The sequence below is a fragment of the Piliocolobus tephrosceles genome, chromosome 16 (genome assembly GCF_002776525.5).
Source record: "Piliocolobus tephrosceles isolate RC106 chromosome 16, ASM277652v3, whole genome shotgun sequence".
NCBI classification, from domain to species: domain Eukaryota; kingdom Metazoa; phylum Chordata; class Mammalia; order Primates; family Cercopithecidae; genus Piliocolobus; species Piliocolobus tephrosceles.
Genome location: NC_045449.1, coordinates 69,844,906 through 69,861,048, shown reverse-complemented (window position 1 = coordinate 69,861,048; position 16,143 = coordinate 69,844,906). Strand labels below are relative to the sequence as shown.

The 16,143-nt window shown below is 56.4% G+C and overlaps 2 protein-coding genes across 4 annotated transcripts in view; both read left to right on the top strand.

Annotated features, from left to right (window-relative positions):
- Nucleotides 1–6,254, top strand: part of RNF157 (ring finger protein 157) — a 73,421-nt gene extending 67,167 nt beyond the window's left edge. For 2 of the 3 annotated variants that reach the window (XM_026456784.1, XM_026456785.1), the window contains exon 19: nucleotides 5,915–6,254. In XM_026456784.1, coding sequence (XP_026312569.1) covers nucleotides 5,915–6,033 — 119 coding nt within the window. In that variant the 3' untranslated portion in view covers nucleotides 6,034–6,254. Of the gene's footprint in view, nucleotides 1–3,993 lie in introns of all 3 variants that reach the window. The other variant, XM_026456786.1, reaches the window with a different exon arrangement.
- Nucleotides 6,255–11,030: 4,776 nt separating this feature from the next.
- Nucleotides 11,031–14,672, top strand: FOXJ1 (forkhead box J1). The gene is made up of 2 exons (XM_023211757.1): nucleotides 11,031–11,616; nucleotides 13,379–14,672. Exons 1-2 carry the CDS (start codon nucleotides 11,119–11,121, stop codon nucleotides 14,144–14,146), a joined length of 1,266 nt encoding a protein of 421 aa, XP_023067525.1. The 5' UTR covers nucleotides 11,031–11,118; the 3' UTR covers nucleotides 14,147–14,672.
- Nucleotides 14,673–16,143: the final 1,471 nt, after the last annotated feature.

Sequence of the window (16,143 nt, the reverse complement as noted above, 5' to 3'; positions counted from 1 at the left end):
CCTTTTTAGTTAATGTGCCCATTCAAGGGCTCTAAAAACTGCTTTTCTAAAATCCACATCTTGCCCAAGTGGACTCAGTCAGATGTCCCCTCCGGGTTTCACGACAGAGATTGTCCTTAACACTATGTTGTTTGAATCCTCTTAAACATTCCCCGAACGAAGACTCACTTCAGCTTCAGAACAGCCACATCACGGGTCCAGTGCTTTACTCGCTCAGCGACGTGGCTGGAGGCGTTGGAGCCATACGACCTCTGTGGTTGCCACTCTCCATCAGCCTGTGCAAGACACAGTCCAAGCACACTCTGGCCCCACACAAGCTTGTGGCAGGGGAAGCTGGAATTCTCTAGAGACACTTTCTCCAGCCCTTCAAAGGGCTTTCTTGAGTCATTTTCTATTTAGTTTGTTCTAAAGGCACTGCCCAGGCCTCTTCGTCTTCAGTGAGACCAAAAGAGGCAGTATCGGTTCCCCTGCTTCTCCTGCACAGGCCCAGGGAAGACCTGCTTCCTGCCGGAGCGTGGAGGAGGGAGCGCTGTCCACGGGGCCAGACTCCTGCCAGTTAGGCCTGGACTGGAGCTGCTGGGGCCCAGGGGCTGCTTCACTCCCTGCCTTCCCGCTCCTGGCCTGGCTTCCATCTGTCCATTTGTGTTCCACATCATTTTGCCAAATGTAAATCTGTCTGTCTGGTTTATTTTCTAAACTCATGTATGTTCTCTAGACTTGGTATGAAAGTTCCTGTTCACTCCGTGCCAGTACTGTCCTCCCTGCCAATGCTTTGCCCGTCCAAGCTTGCTGGGCACGCACACACCTGGGAGGCGCTCGCTTGGGGTTGTGAGCAAGGCTTCCATTCCTGATTGGCAAGGGCCTGTATTCAGGGTACTGAGATCTTCTGAGAAAAAAATATTTGTGAGACTGTATTTCTGTTTTACAAAAATGGGAATGCTTCTGTGGCAAGGGCTGTGGAAAGGATTTGGTTTTAATTGGCATCCTCCGTCAAGATGATGTCTCTGCCTTAACCGTGCCCTGTGTCTGAGGCAACTCTACCCTGGTCACCCCCTTACTTGGCTTTAGGAGATAAATTTAGGTTCTTGCCTCCCTCAAGGGGCTCCCTTACCCACCCCTATTTTTTTAGCAGAGGGAGCTGCTGGGAGTTGTTTTAGCCAGTAGTGCTAGTGGAAACTGAGCTTATTCCTCCTCTTGCTGACTCCCCCCAGCTGACCTGCTTGTTGATAGTTCCTCCGTGGGATCACAGGAGGAGAGTGAGGACTGGGAGGAAGAGAGAAGCCCTGGGGTTCCTTAGGGTGACTTGTGGAGCCAGCGATTTAGAGAGTATCATGTGCTCACAGTTTGTGCCAGACATGAAATCACATGCCTATGGTGGCTCTTGGGAGAGGGCCTCAGGTATAGGCACTGTAAATGTCCCATTATATCCTCACCAGAGGCCTCAAGATGAGGGCCTGTATTCAATATACTAAGATTTTCCAAGAAAAAAAATGTGTGAGACTATTTTAATTTCTGTTCAATAAAAATGGGAATGCTTCTGTGGCAAGGACAGTGGAAAGGATTTGGGTTTTTTTGTTTTTGTTTTTTATTTTTTTTGAGACAGAGTCTCGCTCTGTCACCCAGCCTGGAGTGCAGTGGCACGATCTCGGCTCACTGCAACCTCCGCCTCCTGGGTTCAGGTGATTCGCCTGCCTCAGCCTCCGGAGTAGCTGGGACTACAGGCACCCGCCACCACGCCCAGCTAATTTTTGTATTTTTAGTAGAGACAGGGTTTCACCATATTGATCAGGGTGATCTCGAACTCCTGACCTCAGGTGGTCCGCCCACCTTGGCCTCCCAAAGTGCTGAGATTACAGGTGTGAGCCACTGTCCCTGGCCATGATTTGTTTTTAATTGGCATCCTCGGTCAGTAGCTGGGTGAAAGTGATGTCTCCAAACCTCTGGTTCCCTTTTTACTTGAGAGGGAAAAAGCACATCTCTCTAGGCACAGTGTGTCTCCGGTCCCACTGGTAGCAGATTTGCTGGAGAACTCTCTGGAAGTGTCTGCGAGGTTACAGACAGGAATATCCACTTTGGTAGGTCTCGTGGAATAAATAGGCCTCTTCACACTCAGCTGTAAGTTCAGTTTTCTATCCTAGGGCTGAGATACCACTGGCTGTCTTAGCTCATCACTGTTCCTGCGGCCAGCTCTCTCCCCATCAGGACAGCTGCACATGCGCCTGGTCTCTGCTTGAGTCTGTTTACCTCTTCAAGCGGGTGCCACTCCCTTCATGGAGGGCCAGTGGGTAATGGAACCCAGGGTGCCTCCCATGCTCTCCCTGTGCCCTGCGCCATGCTCACAGGCTCTGCCAGGAGACCTGGCCGGTGGCAAGAACCGAAAACCTTGTTGGTTCCTATCCTCACCACTCTGGTCACACTGGTGAGGGGCTTAGAGGCCCTTTTGTCATTCCAGCCCCGCTCCCCCTAAGAAACTTCTGGGTTTTCCTGAGCCCCAAGACCAAGGGTGGATTTTTGGTTTTTCACTGGGGAGTGGTGTGTTCTGAGATTGCTTCTGAAAGGAATAAAGGAAGGAGGTCTCAGGTGACGGGTGTGACAGGTGGTAGTAAGACTAGAATTGCGAGACCATGCTAAGCAGATGTGGCTCCAAGGAGTTTGGTGGACTGTTACACAGGTGGCAGGATAGTCATCATGGCAAGTGACAGTTCTATGAAGGCCCTAGGGTAGTCAGTGATGGAAAAAGGCAAAGATAGGCTGGGCGCAGTGGCTCACGCCTGTAATCCCAGCACTTTGAGAGGCCGCGGCGAGTGATCACTTGAGCCCAGGAGCTGGAGACCAGCCTGGGCAATGCAGTGAAACCCCATCTCTACAGAAAATACAAAAATTAGCCAGGTCCCAGCTACTCAAGAGGCTGAGGCGGGAGGATCGACTGAGCCTGGGAACCAGAGGTTGCAGTGAGTCAAGATCACACCACTGCACTCCAGCCTGGGAGGCTGAGATGGAGTGAGATTCCATCTTGAAGAAAAAAAAAAAAAAAAAAAAAAAAACAAAGGCAAAGATAATTTGGGTCTTTTTAGTGGGAATACAAATATAATTTTTAAATGACTGCATTCCACTGGAATGAGCATATCCAGTGAAATCTAAAAAGGTTTGTGGAGACCTGAAATTGAATTATCTCCTCTTTTTGAGAGGCCTCAAAACCCAAGACTAAGATGCTACTTGCACTTTGTGGGCACTAAGGAAAAATTCAAACTAAGTTCCTCCTTCCCCTGGAGAGCAACCCTACAAAGACAGTTGAACTGTTACAGTCCTTACATTTAATAAGAGGCAGGAAAGGGGCTTGTGAAATTTTCCTAAATGTACTCCCAAAATCTACCTCTAGAGGTCTCTTTATACTCCCATTTTTGATATCCCAAAAAATGAGACGTGAATGGAAAGCACTGTTACCCATATCCCTCTAAGGATTTTAAATCTCTACGCTCCTTTTTTTTGGCTGGAGGGGCCTGGATTCAGCCAGACAAAATGGCGGCACCTGCTCTGGAAGGCCCCTCTGCACCCACACTGACTCTCCGAGCCAGGCTCACTGTGGGCATGAGGCTGAGGAGAGGGCAGCAGCAGGGCCTTGCCGTGGGCCCCTCAGGGTCCTTGCCAGGGGAAGGGCCCCCCCGACTTGCTGCCGAATCTCCCTCACCACAGAGCTTACCAAGAGGCCAGGAGAGCAGACTTCAGATCTGATTCTTGCGTCTTCCACAAGTAACCGATGTTCTGCCCTGGCTAAGACTTCTATAGAATAGAAGGGTGGAGTTTGTAGCAAGGACTCCTGTGAATTCAGAGTCAGGACGGCTCTCTGGGCAGCCTCTCAGGCCCAGCGTTCCATGGCTTGCTGGTGGTGGCGGCGGCGGTGGTGGTGGTGGTGGTGCTGCTGTTTTTATTTGTGTATGCATGTGTGTCTTCTCTCTTGTTTACCATTTGCTTTTGGTCTTTCCTACTGAACAGCCGCAGCTCCGGAGTCCTGCCCCATAAACATTGAGGAATAGGTATGAGATCTACCAAATTATATGAATGAACAAACAGCTCATTTTATTTTGGGTTCCTCACTTTAAAGGCAATATTAATATTGCCTTATATTCATCCTGCCACACTTAGACACATAGTGCCACCATTAGAGGTGAATAAAACAGCTTGACTCATGTCCCAGGCTCCAGTACCCACTCCCAGGGAGTAAAGATCCCAAATTCAGTTTGGATGTGAGAGAGATCCAAGACTCTCCTGTTCTCACTGTTCCCCTGGGGTCAAGCACCAGAGACTGTTACTGGAGCCTGAGGTGGATTAGCACACCAAGGCATTGATGGAAATAAGCCATGTATACCTGCTGACTGCACGTGCCATTAAAGGGTTTCATGTCCTGGGCTGGCCTGAGGCTGACTCTGGACACTTGTGAGTGGCCTCTCTCAACCTCACGGCCACACTCTACAGTTGGTCGGCCTCATCCACTGAACAGGTCCTCCTGTGGGTCAGGTGTTGTGCTGGGCTCTGGACTGCAACAGTGAAGAAGTCACAACCCCTGCCCAGGAGGAGCTTCGTCCCATGGAGGAGCTCCGGGACCTAGCGTTTTCCACCGTGTGAGGCATGCGTGGAGCAGTTCAGGCTGCACGGAGTACTTAGGAGCACACTGTGCCTTACCCTGCCAGAGGTGCCGTATGAGGGGAGGGCACAGGGAGACATGCTTGGGAGGCCCACAGGGTCTGGAGGACAACATGCCTTCCCTACCCCAGGGAGCCAGGGGGCCCTGAGAGCGGAGGCAGCCAAGGCCCAAGGCAGGAGCGCTCTAGCCTCACCGGAGGGAAGGCACTGGAGGGAGTGAGCTCATCTGTGGGCGGGAGATGAAGAGGACTCTCAGGGGAGAGGCGAGATGGCCTGGAGGAGCCTGAGCACAGGCTGTTCTAGGAGTCAGATACTCACCAACACTCGCGTTCTCTCGTCTAGTCCTCACGGCAAGCCTGTGAGGTCAGTACTCATCTCCCATCTGATGGGTGAGAAAACCAAGGCCCACAGTAAATTGATGTGCCCCAGATCACACCGTTGTAAACTGGGAGTGGAGCCCAGGTTAGTGTGACTGCAGATGGAGTCACAACACCGCTAGGAAGTGAGCCCACAGGAGGTTGTGGAGGATTGGATCCAGAACACGGAAGAGAAGCACCAAGAATGGGTTTCCAGATGGGCACTGGCGCTCCTCACGTGGGGACAACAGCAGATTTGGGGAGAGGATGCGTTCAGTGGTGGCATCTGTGGAACCCCGAGGCTCTCGGGCTGGTGTCTGCTGGGCTGATGGCACCAGCTAGTAGCAAACCTCAACAGCTGTGTAGGTGCAGGAGGAGAGGAAAACGGCAGGTGATGGGGGCTGGAGCCTCACACTGTCCTCCCTCCGGGCAGCCTTCCATCCCAGAAACCCTGCTGGGTGGCCAGTCCTTTCCCGCCCCCCGGGGCCCCCACAGAAAACATTAACACTTCAGGCCAGAACGAACAGTCTTCTCACTTCCCCCCACCTCTTCCTGCCCAATTTCCTTTTCCTCTCTATTGTAACATATAGGCAAACTTTAAAACCAAGTAATTAAAATATGAAAGTGGATCCCAGGGTAAGTTCACAAAACAAGGAACATCTTTCATGTCCCTCCCTGTCTGGGAGCCACAGTGGCAGTGACTGTACCTAGCCCAGGGGGCAGGAGCAGCCTCTGCACCTGTAAGTACCTGCTTCTCTCCCTTCTCACGCACGAGTGCTGTGGCTCGCACCCTCATCGGAGTCTCAGGTGACACGCATCCTGCTCCTTCCGTGCTGACTCCTGGGCTGCCCTGCTGGAGACACCATCTGGATCTGGCCAAAGGTCTGGCTCCTGTAATGTTCATTTTCTGTTCCCAGGTGCCTGGCAGGCTGATGACAATGCTGTCAGTCGGAATGCCCAGCGCCGGCGCTTGTCATCCAGCAGCCTGGAGGACTCTGAGACGAGGCCCTGTGTGTGGGGCCCCTTGGCTGTCTGAGCCCCAGCCTCTGCACTTGGGCTCCCCTCCTGCCCCTGCATTCCATCCATCCTCACTCAGCTGCTGCCTACTGGGCATCCTCAGCAAGATGCTGGAGACTTTTCACCCTCCTGTGACAGCTGTTACAACCTGTAACCACAATCCCTCACCTCTCAGAGGGAACTGGAGCTCTCCTTTCTCCCTGTGACCTAAAGCCACTCAATGAACTGCAGCTCACGAGACCCTTTGCAGGGACTCTGGAATGCCCCCACGGTATCTTGATGTTCAGGTGGAGCTGGGGTCCATGGGCTAATTTCTTACACATCTTTTTTCTCCTTAGGGGGTAGAACAAGAAGGCTTAGAGTTTTGGCAGCTTTGTTACAAACATGCCTCTGGCATTTCCTGGTCTCTGGCACATCATAACCAATTGGAAACCTGCAGTTTGGGGTAGGGCTGGAGGATGGCTGCTGTGAAAAGGGAGAGCAATACTGCACGGATATGGCATTTCCCTCCACAGGCACTAGGAGCACCTTTCTCAAGGACAAGAAATGGTAGCAACCAAAAGATTGGTTGAAAGAAACAATCCTTCCTTCTGGTAGCAGAGCCAGTCTCCTGGGCCTCACGTGCCTGTCTGCTTAAGAAGGAGCCCTTGAATCTGAGAATCCCCCAGTTAAGATGATTTCCCTTAAGGAGCATTTCTCCTGATCAGGTGCATTCAGGGAGGCCTGGGACTCCATCCTAAGGTGACATTTCAAGAAACGTGTTGACCACCTCTGTGTGCCAAGCACTGGGTGAGGAGTGGTCATATATTTCATCTTCACTCACCTGGGAGGTGGCATTCTTGTCCCTGTTGCTCCCATCTCTACCCCCTTTTGTTAATGGTTGAGAGAAATGTGAACCAGTGATTCTCAGTTTGGTGCCCAGGTCCCCAAAGGAAGTGGTGGAGAGCCTTGAACTAAGTTCAGGCAGCAGCATGTGGCCAGCAGCAGTGCGCTGGGAGCAGAGGTTGGAATCAGGGCTCAGGGCCTTCACCTCAAGGGCTCTCCCCATCCTCCATGTGTTCCTCCCTTGCCTTCCAGAGCTGCTGAGCCTAATCACTGAAGAGGGAGATGGAGCCAGTCACATGCTGATTGGCAGTTCAGAAATGGTGTTCTGTTCGTGTGCACTCCCCGTCCCAGTCCAGTGTGAGGTCACAAATACAAGAGCTGAAACAGCACAGCTGGACTGTGAGGTGGTGGCTGCTCTGCCTTCCTCAGCATGCATGTCATCAGTGGATTCCATGTGGCTCTTCCATGTGGTATCTACTGGCCTTTGGAAAAGGTGGTGGTTTAGTAGGGCATGAGATTAGTTGGAAAGCAAAGCTAGAAACAACTGTTATTTGTGAGGCTGAGATGTGGGAGAGCCTTATAGGCTATGCCCATTGTGGTGGACTTGTCTTAGGGTTTGGAATTGTTACCCTAAAAGAGTTTTTTGGCGAGGCATGGTGGTTCATGCCTGTAATCCCAGCACTTTGGGAGGCCAAGGCGGGCGGATCACCTAAGGTCAGGAGTTTGAGACCAGCCTGAACAACGTGGAGAGATCCCTTCTCTACTAAAAATACAAAATTAGCCGGGCGTGGTGGCGCATGCCTTGTAATCCCAAATCCGTGGGAGACTGAGGCAGGAGAATCGCTTGAACTCAGGAGGCGGAGGTTACGGTGAGCCAAGATCGCGCCACTGCACTCCAGCCTGGGTAACAAGATCGAAAAGATCGAAACTGTCTAAAAAAATTAAAAAAAAAAAAAAAGTCAAGGTGTTTCCAAGGCAGATAGCCTCAAAAAGAGCCTGGCGCCCAGGGGGTCCCTTGCTCCTGTGTGGCTGCAGATGCCAAGAGTGCAGTGACAGTCTCACTGTCTAGTAGTTGTGACTTACATCCTGCCCTGATGGAGTGGAGCGCGTCCTCCACCCTCTCTGAAATACTGCAGTAGACTTTACCATTTCAGGCCCCACCTAATGTTCTTTCCTTCCCCCTACATTCTTCCCGCCCCTTTCATAGTTGAGATGCATAAGCTGAGCAATAACCCCACTTCCTGATTTCCCTGAAATAGGAGCCCAGAAGCAGCAGGTGACAGGGAGCTTCCCTTACCCTGGGGTGGTGGCACAGAGACCACCTCCTGTCCTGTCCCCTGCAGGTAGTATTCACAGTGTGGTGTTACCTGGGAGGAGGGAGGAAGGAGCTGAGATGAAGGAGATTGAGGTAAACAGTAACCGCAGTGGCCAGGACCCCCTTCCTGGAGGATCCGTGTCCTTCCTCAGCAGGTGTTTAATCCTCTCCTAGGGAGAAGCACAGAAAGATTCCTCAAGGTCTCAGCCCCATTTCCAAGGCATACCTAGGTTAGAAATGTCCTTTACTTGTTTCTCAGTAACTATTTCTCCTCTTCCTCTGTCCCCCTGTCTTCTCTTGGCTGTCATTTAGCTCTGTGGCCCACAGAAATACTTCATCCAAGGAGTTGGTCCTCAGTCAGCCTGATGAGGACAGGTCAGTGGCCAACTCTTTTGCCCCAGTCCTTCATCTGAAGACAGTCACAGTCACATCAACAGTTCACCCAAAGAGAAGAGGTGGGCCTGGCTTCTCCCACAGGGCACAGCCTAACTATGGAGACCCAGGGCTCCTTCCTGCTGCACTAGGCCTGTACTCTCTTTATTGCCTTCAGGTAGTGTGATCCCGGCTTCCTCATAGAGCCCTTTTTTCCTTCTGCCCAGTTCCATCCCACCAGAGTTTCTGCCCCCGCTGAGGCATCTCCTAGGCATAGACCCCCCACACTCTAAGCCGTCTCACCTGGAGAGTTAGGATCCTGCCCACCTGGAGTTGGCACGCTGGTCACTCACTTTGCTTTGGTCTGCACACCTGGTGTGTGCATGTGTATACTGCTTGTGCCATCTGTGTACCCCTCTCCCTGGAGTACACTTGTGGGCACACTGCAGTGGGGACATCAAGAATGCAATATTTATGGATTGCTGCATGATTCTTAAAAATGAATAAAACTGTTTACAAGGAAAGGAGAGCTAACTGCAAAATGAGCTTATCTGTGAAAGTTTTTCTCCAGCACTCTTTAATATTTTTACTTAAGAGGATCTGGAGTTGGAGGAGTGGGAGACGCAAGGGCTAGGGAAAGGCACGTTGGCGGGGGAGTGATGGGCCATTGTTGGGCTTTCTTCATGGCCTGGGCACCAGGCTTCCCGACCCCAGCTCTCCAGCTCCTTGGGCAGAGGCTAGGTAAGCAACCCAGCCCCCACCACTGCCTCTGCAGCCGCCTTAAACCGGAGAACGTCCAACCCTGCAGCTCCTCAATAATTAAAGAGCAGGAAAGCTGGTGACAGGAGGGAGGCCAGGGGAAGGGAGGAGGAAGGGCCAGAGTCCCTCTACTCTTAATCCCTGTCACTTAAAAGTTGGTGAAATTAATTGGGCAACTGACTCCGCTAGGAGAATTTGACAAGTCCATGACTTCAGCGTTTTACCCACGGGCTCTGGTTCATCAGCTCTCACCAAAAGGAGTGAGTGCGCTTCTGCGGAAGCCTCTGGAATGTCAGCTTCCTGGAACCTCGAGGATACGGGTGGGGAAAGAGCTGCTTACTGGGACACACTGGATTACCCTGCCTCCTGGGTGTGTCTGCCCTCTCTGTGGATGTAAGCGGCAGGTGGCATCGGAAAGTCAGACCTGCCTGGGGCACCAGAGAAAGACCCTAAGAGTCGGGGGAGAGGGAAAGGCTGCAGAAACTTGAGAAAGTGCCACTCGTAGCGGAGAGGAAAGAAAATCTCAAGGATACGGTTCCCGAGCCTGAGTCCGCTCCCAGCCTTAGCCCCCCAACCGCAGGTTCCGTCCCAGGAGCAGTCGACGCTTCAGAGCGACCGGGACAGACAGGGGTGGGGGCGAGAGTCGTAGTTCCCCAGGACGAACGGATCCATAGCGGTTCCCGGTGCCGCGGGCCGCGCGCTTCTCCGACCCCAGCGCGGGGCCCTCGGGCGGGAATGAGCCGAGCCGGGACGTAGCGGCGGGTAGGGGGTTGGGTGGCGCGGGAGAGGGCGGCAGAAGGAGGGAGTTCGAAGAGAGTTGCCGCCAGAGAGAGTGGCAAGTGCCCGCGGTCTCCTTGGAGACGTACTGACCAGTAGCAGCGGCGGAAGCTGTTTATGGGGGCGGGGCGTCGCCATGGCAGCGGGAGAAGCCTTTGGAGCGGCTACTTAATGCCGGTCCCGGGGCCGCGGTAGCTCAGAGAAGCGCCGTCGGGCGGGGGGGGCGGCAAGAGTCGCTGGCAGGGCCCCCGAGCTGGGGGCAGAGAGCCGCAGGGGGTGGGAGGAACTTCTTCCAGAACCTTCCTCTGGCCCCGGCTGCGCTCTGAGCCAGGTAAGGGACGGGGCTGGGGGACTGCAGGACAGGGGGAGGGTGGGCGACGGTACCAGCCCGCTCTCATTCGTCCTTGACGGAAGTGGTGGGACCGGGGACTGACATCGGAGGAGTCTGGGGGAAACTCGCCTCCTGCCCCCCATAACTGTTCCGTCCTCTTCCTTCCCGATGATCCCCTATCATAATATTACTTTTCAAGGATCAGAGGACCTGCTCCGCCCCCGCCCCGTCGTACTGCCCTCCCAGGCTTCTCGCCCCATTTCCATTTGTTGCGAGGAGGAAGGGGGTTCTGATTTCCTCCTGCTCTTCGGGAGAAAAGGATAGCCTCGGATGCCCCTACCCTCTTCCTTTATTTGGCTAATAAAACCTCGAAGAGGAAAGGAAGAGGGAGGCGGATCTGGTGGGGTGGGACCCCAGGGCCTTGCTTCTGTTTCCCAGACCTCGGCATTAAAAGATCCTCCCCAGCTGCGGGGATGATGTTAGAAGAGGCGTCCCCGTACACACACTGTCCCCTCGGGGGTGGGGTAGTGCTCAGTTCCCGCCGTGGTCCTCGCAGGCACCACATACTTATTCGGAGGAGGCGCCCCCGGGGTCGCGAGATGGAAGCGCGCGTCCGGGTGGCCGTGTAACCGGAGCTGCGGGACTCAGCGGGCCAGAGAGCGCGGCGGGCCACCCCCGGCTCAGCCCGTGGATGCTGACCGCCCCCTCGGAGAGTCCCCGCAGACATGGCGGAGAGCTGGCTGCGCCTCTCGGGAGCTGGGCTGGCGGAGGAGGCCGGGCCGGAGGGCGGCCTGGAGGAGCCCGACGCCCTGGATGACAGCCTGACCAGCCTGCAGTGGCTGCAGGAATTCTCCATTCTCAACGCCAAGGCCCCCGCCCTGCCCCCGGGGGGCACCGACACGCACGGCTACCACCAGGTGCCAGGTTCGGCGGCGCCGGGGTCCCCCCTGGCGGCCGACCCCGCCTGCTTGGGGCAGCCGCACACGCCGGGCAAGCCCACGTCGTCGTGCACGTCGCGGAGCGCGCCCCCGGGGCTGCAGGCCCCGCCCCCCGACGACGTGGACTACGCCACCAACCCGCACGTGAAGCCTCCCTACTCGTATGCCACGCTCATCTGCATGGCCATGCAGGCCAGCAAGGCCACCAAGATCACCCTGTCGGCCATCTACAAGTGGATCACGGACAACTTCTGCTACTTCCGCCACGCAGATCCCACCTGGCAGGTAGAGTAGGCACGGGCGGCGGCGGCTCCCTCCCCATTCCCTCCTCGCTCCCCACGCCGCACTGGATTCATATCCCAGATCTGCAGGCCAAGTAGGCTCGGTGCGGCCAGAAGGGAGCATTGCAAAGGAGCCCAGTTCTTGCAACTGCCCCTCCTTTGACTTCCAGAGAGAGAGAGAAGGGAGAATGCCTAGAGGTGGAGGGCATTAGGGGTGCAGAGGCTGAGATTCAAGGGGAAAGAACCTGCCATTCATCCAGCAGGCCCAGGCCAAAGACCACGGCTAGACTCTGCGTGGACAGAGTCTCCCTGGGGAGAGCGATGAACTGAAGGCACATTCTTGTCCCAAGTCCTAGAATTCCTAGACACTGCCCTGCCCCGGGATGGTTTGTCGGGCCGGGAGTCAGAAACGGAAACTGGAACGTGGCCTCCCTGCCAGGCTCTATGTCCTGCCCTTTTGCAGTTGGCTTGGGGAGGGTGAAATGGAAGGGGTGCTGTAGCATGTGTCCCAGTGGAGGGTGAAGGGAGTAAGGGGCCTTCCTAAAGCTGCTGTCCCAGCCCCCTACCTCAACCTCTGCTCAGTTTCCTGCCTCCTACCCCCGCTCCCAGCCAACCTCCCTGGGGGGACAATTACCTGAGCCAGGTGCCTTCCACAGGGGCTCTGCCTACCACACTGGCATCATGTTCCACGTCTCCGAAACCAGGCACTGAGCAGCCAAGGGGCCCAGGCCACCATGTAAACATCCCAGGCTTGCTGCGGGGCACTATCCACCCACCTGCCCTGCCGTCCCAGCCCAGGACCCCTGTCCCCCAGCAGTCTTTGGACACGATTAAGCACCTAAGAATGGACAAGGCAGGAGGATGGTGGATTTGAGGCTGGGTAGACAGTGCCCTAAGAGTCTTCAGCCATCACCATCAAGGGCTAGTTGGAGGCAGAGCCCCCCCCCCCCAAGGACATCCAGACTCTTCCCTGAAGCACCCAAAGTGGGCAGGCCACAGGACCACAGTCCCAAGCCATTTCCAATGCCCCTGACCCTAGAGCAGTGTCATTTGTAGCTGCACCGAAAAAGCAGAGACCCTCAGCCCCACCCTACCCTAAGCCTGTGCAGCTTGGCTTTGGGAAACAGGCCCAAGGAATGAGTGCTATGCTCTTAGCTCTTGGCTGGGTAATAATCAACTGAGCCTGGAGTGGGGGGAGGGGGCCGTGGGGGGTGAAGGCCCAGGCCAGCAGCCGGCTCAACAAACAAGGAAAGTCATCAGATCCCCCACTCCTCGTCCCTGCTCACTCGCTCGCTCGCTCGCTCTCTCTCTCCTCCACCTCTCCATCCTCGGCTGCCCAGCCCCCTCCCTGGACCCACTCACTCACACAGAGGGCCAGCCAGGCCCAGGCAAAGGGAGACGGTGGTCCAGGCCCTGGGGGAGCCAAGGGCTTTGGCCAGAGGCTGTGAGCGGCAGGGTGAGGGAGGGAGGGTAGGCGACGGGGGTGGCACCGAGAGCCACCCTGCGGCTCAGAGCTCGGATGACTGAGCAGGCAGATATCCCGGCAACAGGGAACAAAAGCCCCCGACAGCACTCCGGGCTCCCAGTGCCCTGTGGCTGGTGTCCCAGAGCCGCAGCCGCCTGGGCAGAGCAGCGTGTCTGTCCCCACCTCCTCTCCCCTGCCAGAGAAAAGATGGGGGGCGTGCAGGAGCACCAGGTGCCGCTTCGTCTCCCCATCCCCACTGACCCAGCGGTTCCTCTCTCTCTCACTGTCTCCCTGCACCCAGAATTCAATCCGCCACAACCTGTCTCTGAACAAGTGTTTCATCAAAGTGCCTCGGGAGAAGGACGAACCAGGCAAGGGGGGCTTCTGGCGCATCGACCCCCAGTACGCGGAGCGGCTGCTGAGCGGAGCTTTCAAGAAGCGGCGGCTGCCCCCTGTCCACATCCACCCAGCCTTTGCCCGCCAGGTTGCACAGGAGCCCAGCGCTGTCCCACGGGCCAGGCCGCTGACGGTGAACACCGAGGCCCAGCAGCTACTGCGGGAGTTCGAGGAGGCCACCGGGGAGGCAGGCTGGGGTGCAGGCGAGGGCAGGCTGGGGCATAAGCGCAAACAGCCGCTGCCCAAGCGGGTAGCCAAGGTCCCGCGGCCCCCCAGCACCCTGCTGCCCACCCCGGAGGAGCAGGGTGAGCTGGAACCCCTCAAAGGCAACTTTGACTGGGAGGCCATCTTCGACGCCGGCACTCTGGGCGGGGAGCTGGGTGCGCTGGAGGCCCTGGAGCTGAGCCCACCTCTGAGCCCCGCCTCACACGTGGACGTGGACCTCACCATCCACGGTCGCCACATCGACTGCCCCGCCACCTGGGGGCCTTCGGTGGAGCAAGCTGCCGACAGTCTGGACTTCGACGAGACCTTCCTGGCCACATCCTTCCTGCAGCACCCCTGGGACGAGAGCGGCAGTGGCTGTCTGCCCCCAGAGCCCCTCTTTGAGGCCGGGGACGCCACCCTGGCCTCCGATCTGCAGGACTGGGCCAGCGTGGGGGCCTTTTTGTAAGAGGCCAGGCCGTGCCCCACCTCTGGACAGTGCCCAAGTCAGGGCCCAGAACTACCCCCCAACACAGGTCCACAGACACCCCACCACCCAGGCAGGGGCTGGGCCAGGGCTCCAAGGCTGGCCCCACAAGGCCACATGGTCACCAGCCCCAGCTGCCATCAGATTCAAGCCCAGGAGGCTGAGAACGAGGGCCCGGGACCAGAATCGCCGCCTCCTCTCCCCAGCCCCTCTTGTACACACAGTGTTTCATTGCTCCGCATCTTCCCAGCCCCAGAAACCAGCTAAAGGGCCCTTCGCCATGAGAGCCTAGGCCTGGAGGGGCCCGGGTCAGGCTGGGGAGAAACAGAACCGGGCCCTCCCAGAGCACCTCCACTTCCCCCCTGCTTCCCCAGGTCTCTATCCAGAGAGAGTCCCCAGGTACAACAAATGCTAATTAGATGACAGCAAATTAACCCCCTGGAGGCTTCTCCCGGCAGAGCCTCCCTGGAGCCGGGGGCAGGCAGTGGATGGGGCGGAGCTGAGCAGAATATGGACTGGGGGAAGGGGCAGAGAGAGGAGATCAAAATGAGGTGGGGGCACAGGGTTGGGCAAGGAGATCCTCTGTAAGGCCTCTGGGATCTTTGCCTGGCCCCTAATCTTTAAGCCCGACTTGAAGCTGAGAGCAGCAGGAAGTTCGGATTTGGCGGTTTGGGGGCCGGGGCATCCAAGCTGTAGGGGGCAGGACAGACAGACTAATGTAGTGAGTGTAGCTGTAGCTGAGGCTTAACTGGGAGGGACACCGAGCTTGCTGGAACTACTGGGACCAAGAAGGGGTAACCCCATGCCCCTGCCTGCATTCCTCGGGGGCGTGGGGCGTGCCTTGCTCCACCTGGATCCCCTGGGCTGCGTCCCACATCCACCCTCCTGCCCCATGGGGCAATTTAACCTTTTTCATGGAAGTTATTTACATTGAAAAGTTTTTAAAAATAAAATTTTTAAAAATCTAAATGTGGATCCTGTGTCCAAACTTTCTTTGGGAACAGGTGAGGGCTCAGTGTTCGGGAGGGGCAGCGCTTCTCTTTGCTGGAGTGAGGGATGACTGAGAGGAAGATGCGGGCGGCACTTACGGCCTGCAAAGAACACTGACGAACTCCCCATGACCTCAGCATCCCCAGGGAGGAAGGGACTGAGGGGTGGCTCTCGGATGTCCCCTGGAGCCTAGGCCTCAGTGGCTCCATCCGTGCAATGGGGAGACCGAGGCCCACAGCCCTAGGGGATCAGGAGACAAAGGGAGGAGGAGTGGCCCCCGCCCCCAGACCCAGGGAACTCAAAGGATAAGTGTGTTCAGGGCTCGGCCCCTGCTGTCCCCTGCTGCGAGGGCTTGCCCAGGCCAGCCTGCCCCAGTCGGCCATCCCCGGCCTGGGCTGGTCTCCAGCACCTCCCTCACTTGCTCCTCTCCTGGAGGGACCCAGCCCCAGGGCCCTCACTTCCCACACAACCTGGCCCAACACAGGTTTGAGGAGGAGGAAGGCCACCAGGGAAGGGAGTGAGCTCAGACCCGCCCCTCTCACCTACAGTGGCAGGAGCCAGACTACCAGAGTTCTGATGGGGAAACTGAGGCACGGGAAATTTGTGTCTGGGTGACAGCCAGCACCTTTCAATCCCCTTCCCCTTGCTTCGCCTGGGAGCCACCTCCCAACTCAGTCCTCGCCACATATACACCCTCACGGGTGCACGACACCTCCAGAGAGCCACTTCCTCGCACACAAGCTCGCACACGGGCGCACACACCCAGGGGCACAAACAGGCAACGTCCCAAGAATTCCTGTCCAGCCTCCACGGACCCCTTTCTCCCAAAGCCCCTTTCTTTCTCCATCCTCGAGGTTGGCTCTAGGCCAACCTGGCATTCCCCTGCTAACCGGCTGCTTTCACTTGCTAATTATTCTAAATACTGCAGGAGGGCACGCAGCCTGCAGGGTCCTGGAAGGCAGGCTGAGGGCTGCCTCAATTCCCTTCAC

Excerpts from the sequence above, each read along its gene's own strand:
- FOXJ1 (XM_023211757.1), top strand. The coding sequence starts at position 11,119 with ATGGCGGAGAGCTGGCTGCGCCTCTCGGGAGCTGGGCTGGCGGAGGAG. Across the intron at positions 11,617-13,378 it reads ACGCAGATCCCACCTGGCAG|AATTCAATCCGCCACAACCT; the intron begins GTAGAGTAGGCA and ends CCCTGCACCCAG.